Source organism: Microtus ochrogaster, chromosome 6 (genome assembly GCF_000317375.1).
Source record: "Microtus ochrogaster isolate Prairie Vole_2 chromosome 6, MicOch1.0, whole genome shotgun sequence".
Classification (NCBI taxonomy): Eukaryota; Metazoa; Chordata; class Mammalia; order Rodentia; family Cricetidae; genus Microtus; species Microtus ochrogaster.
The window spans coordinates 11,275,982-11,278,740 of record NC_022013.1 but is presented as its reverse complement, the minus strand read 5'-3'; the positions used below and the strand labels follow the sequence as shown (position 1 = coordinate 11,278,740).

The 2,759-nt window shown below is 55.1% G+C and overlaps 1 protein-coding gene across 1 annotated transcript; it reads left to right on the top strand.

Moving 5' to 3' along the window:
- The first annotated feature begins 276 nt into the window (after positions 1-276).
- On the top strand, positions 277-2,384 carry Tmem185b (transmembrane protein 185B). Its single transcript, XM_005348269.3, has one exon. It carries the CDS (start codon positions 657-659, stop codon positions 1,707-1,709), a length of 1,053 nt encoding a protein of 350 aa, XP_005348326.1. The 5' UTR covers positions 277-656; the 3' UTR covers positions 1,710-2,384.
- Positions 2,385-2,759: the final 375 nt, after the last annotated feature.

Here is a 2,759-nt window from a genome sequence, read left to right as displayed (position 1 = left end):
GCGCGCAAGTCCATCCGTGCTGGGCAGTTGCACAGTTGCTAGCGCGCTGACTCCCACGCCCGCCAGCCACCCGCCTTTGCTTTGCCCACTCGCGCCGCAGGAGTCCCAGCGCCTGCCGCGCGCCCCCCGGGGGTCGGGAGGGCGGTCCCCCAAACCCCGCGCCCCGGCCCTGCGGTGACAGCCCCGCCTTGCCCTGCGCCCGGCCCCGCCCCCTCGGTTCCCGACCCCGCCCCGCTCTGGGCCCCGCCCCCAAGCCTGCCGGGAGGATGTGAGCTCATTCCCTCCTCCATGTTCCGGCCTCCTCCAGGAAGCGTTCTCCGGAGGTTTCGGCCGCTCACAGTCAGCGACGGGGGTCGCGGAGTTCGTGGCGCGCCAGGTCCCACCTGACATCGCACGCAGCGAGGCGTCGGCCACGCAGGTGCGGAATGAAGGCGGGCGGCGTGGGCACCCACCCAAGCCTGGGCTCCCGGGCCCGGGTAGCGCCTCCGGCGTAGGCACCGCACCGTTCCTCGCCAGCTCACGCAGTGTCCTCGGCTCGCTTCCGGCCGGGCCACGTGACTGCGCGCACGTGTTCCGGCCTCTCGGAGCGGCGGTCTGCAGCCCCCTCCCTCTGCACAGCGGGCGGATGTCCATATAGAGGCGGTGCAACCTTCACCATGAACCCCAGGGGCCTGTTCCAGGACTTCAATCCCAGTAAGTTCCTCATCTATGCCTGCTTGCTGCTCTTCTCCGTGCTGCTGCCCCTGCGCCTGGACGGCATCATCCAGTGGAGCTACTGGGCGGTCTTCGCGCCCATCTGGCTGTGGAAGCTCCTGGTCATCGTGGGTGCCTCGGTGGGTGCGGGCGTGTGGGCCCGCAACCCTCGTTACCGTACGGAGGGGGAAGCCTGCGTGGAGTTCAAAGCCATGCTGATTGCCGTGGGCATCCACCTGCTGCTCCTGATGTTTGAGATCCTAGTCTGCGACAGGGTGGAGAGGGGCACGCACTTCTGGCTGCTGGTCTTCATGCCCCTGTTCTTCGTTTCCCCGGTGTCCGTGGCTGCCTGTGTCTGGGGCTTCCGCCATGACAGGTCCTTGGAGCTGGAGATCCTGTGCTCTGTCAATATCCTGCAGTTCATCTTCATCGCCCTGAGGCTGGACAGGATTATCCACTGGCCATGGCTGGTGGTGTTCGTGCCCCTGTGGATCCTCATGTCGTTTCTCTGCCTGGTGGTTCTCTATTACATCGTGTGGTCCCTCCTGTTTCTGCGGTCCCTGGATGTGGTTGCTGAGCAGCGAAGAACACATGTGACCATGGCCATCAGCTGGATCACGATTGTTGTACCCCTGCTCACCTTTGAGGTCCTGCTAGTTCACAGACTGGATGATCACAATACGTTCTCGTACATTTCCATATTCATCCCCCTTTGGCTCTCATTACTGACTTTGATGGCCACGACATTTAGGCGGAAAGGGGGCAATCATTGGTGGTTTGGTATTCGCAGGGATTTCTGCCAGTTTCTACTTGAAGTCTTCCCATTCTTAAGAGAATATGGGAATATCTCTTACGATCTCCATCATGAAGACAGTGAAGATGCAGAAGACGCATCGGTTCCAGAAGCTCCAAAAATTGCACCAATGTTCGGAAAGAAGGCCAGGGTAGTTATAACGCAGAGTCCTGGGAAGTACATTCCGCCACCTCCCAAGCTAAACATTGATATGCCAGACTAAACTCACAGGCTGGGCCTTTAGGAGAAAGACAAACCATGTGCCCATGAGCTCCACTTTGGTTTTGTTTTGTTTTTTTTCTGTGATCATCCAGCCCTGGAATTGGGGATGGGCCCTCCTCAGTTTACACCCTTCGTGAAATGGAAGCCTCTTGCTGTTGTCAGTGTGTACCGTAGACAAGGAAGGAGGCTGTGTTAGTCTCAGTGTGTGTGTACGTGTATGTGCGAGAGCTTGCTGTCCAGGTCCGTGTCTTAAGAGCTAGCCAAAGGCGGTAAATTGAATTGTTTCTAGGCCTTCAGAAGACCTGAAAACTACATAGCTGTTTGCTTTTAAGCGCTACTTATGCCTACCAAAAGTATTGTTTAAAAAGTATTTTTATACACTGCTAGTCTAAAATTGTATTCTAGACTGTGTCCATTGTGACATAATGGCACATGTCCCAAATCCTCACCCCCACTGTTCCGTAGCCCTCATAATTGGTATTTCTAATGTTCCTCCTGTTCAGATAGTTGTTTTCTTTGGACTTTGCTGGCACAGGTCTTTAGTATTCTAATAGGCGAATTTTCTAATGAGTGAATCTGCACATGTTAGTATTTATATGAATGTTTTAGCAGTGTTCTCTGTTGAATTGTAGCTCTTGGCAATACCATTGTATTGTGTTAAAAGTATTTTTTTAAAGCTTCTGTGTGAAGATACATGTTTATTGCGACCGTCCTTAAAGACTGCGTGAGAGGCTGGGTTGTTCCTGACATGGGATGCTGTCGGTACCGGGAATGAAGGTCCGGTGTGTCAGCAGTCAGTGGTAGATAACAAGAGTTACCTTAGAGTTGTCATGGTGCCCCCTGAGAGTAGATGGCATGCGCCGGTGTGGTGCCAGGCCATATGACAGTCATTTTCCTCACAGGTGGCATCATCTCTTAAGGAGCTATCAAGTTAAGCAGCTCGTGGTTTGGCCATTCTGAGATCTGTCCTAATGTTGGAGTGCGGGGAGAGTGGCCAGCAGGGGGCGGTCTTCTGTAAGGTCCAGTCTTTCTGGTCTATCAGTAACAAAGG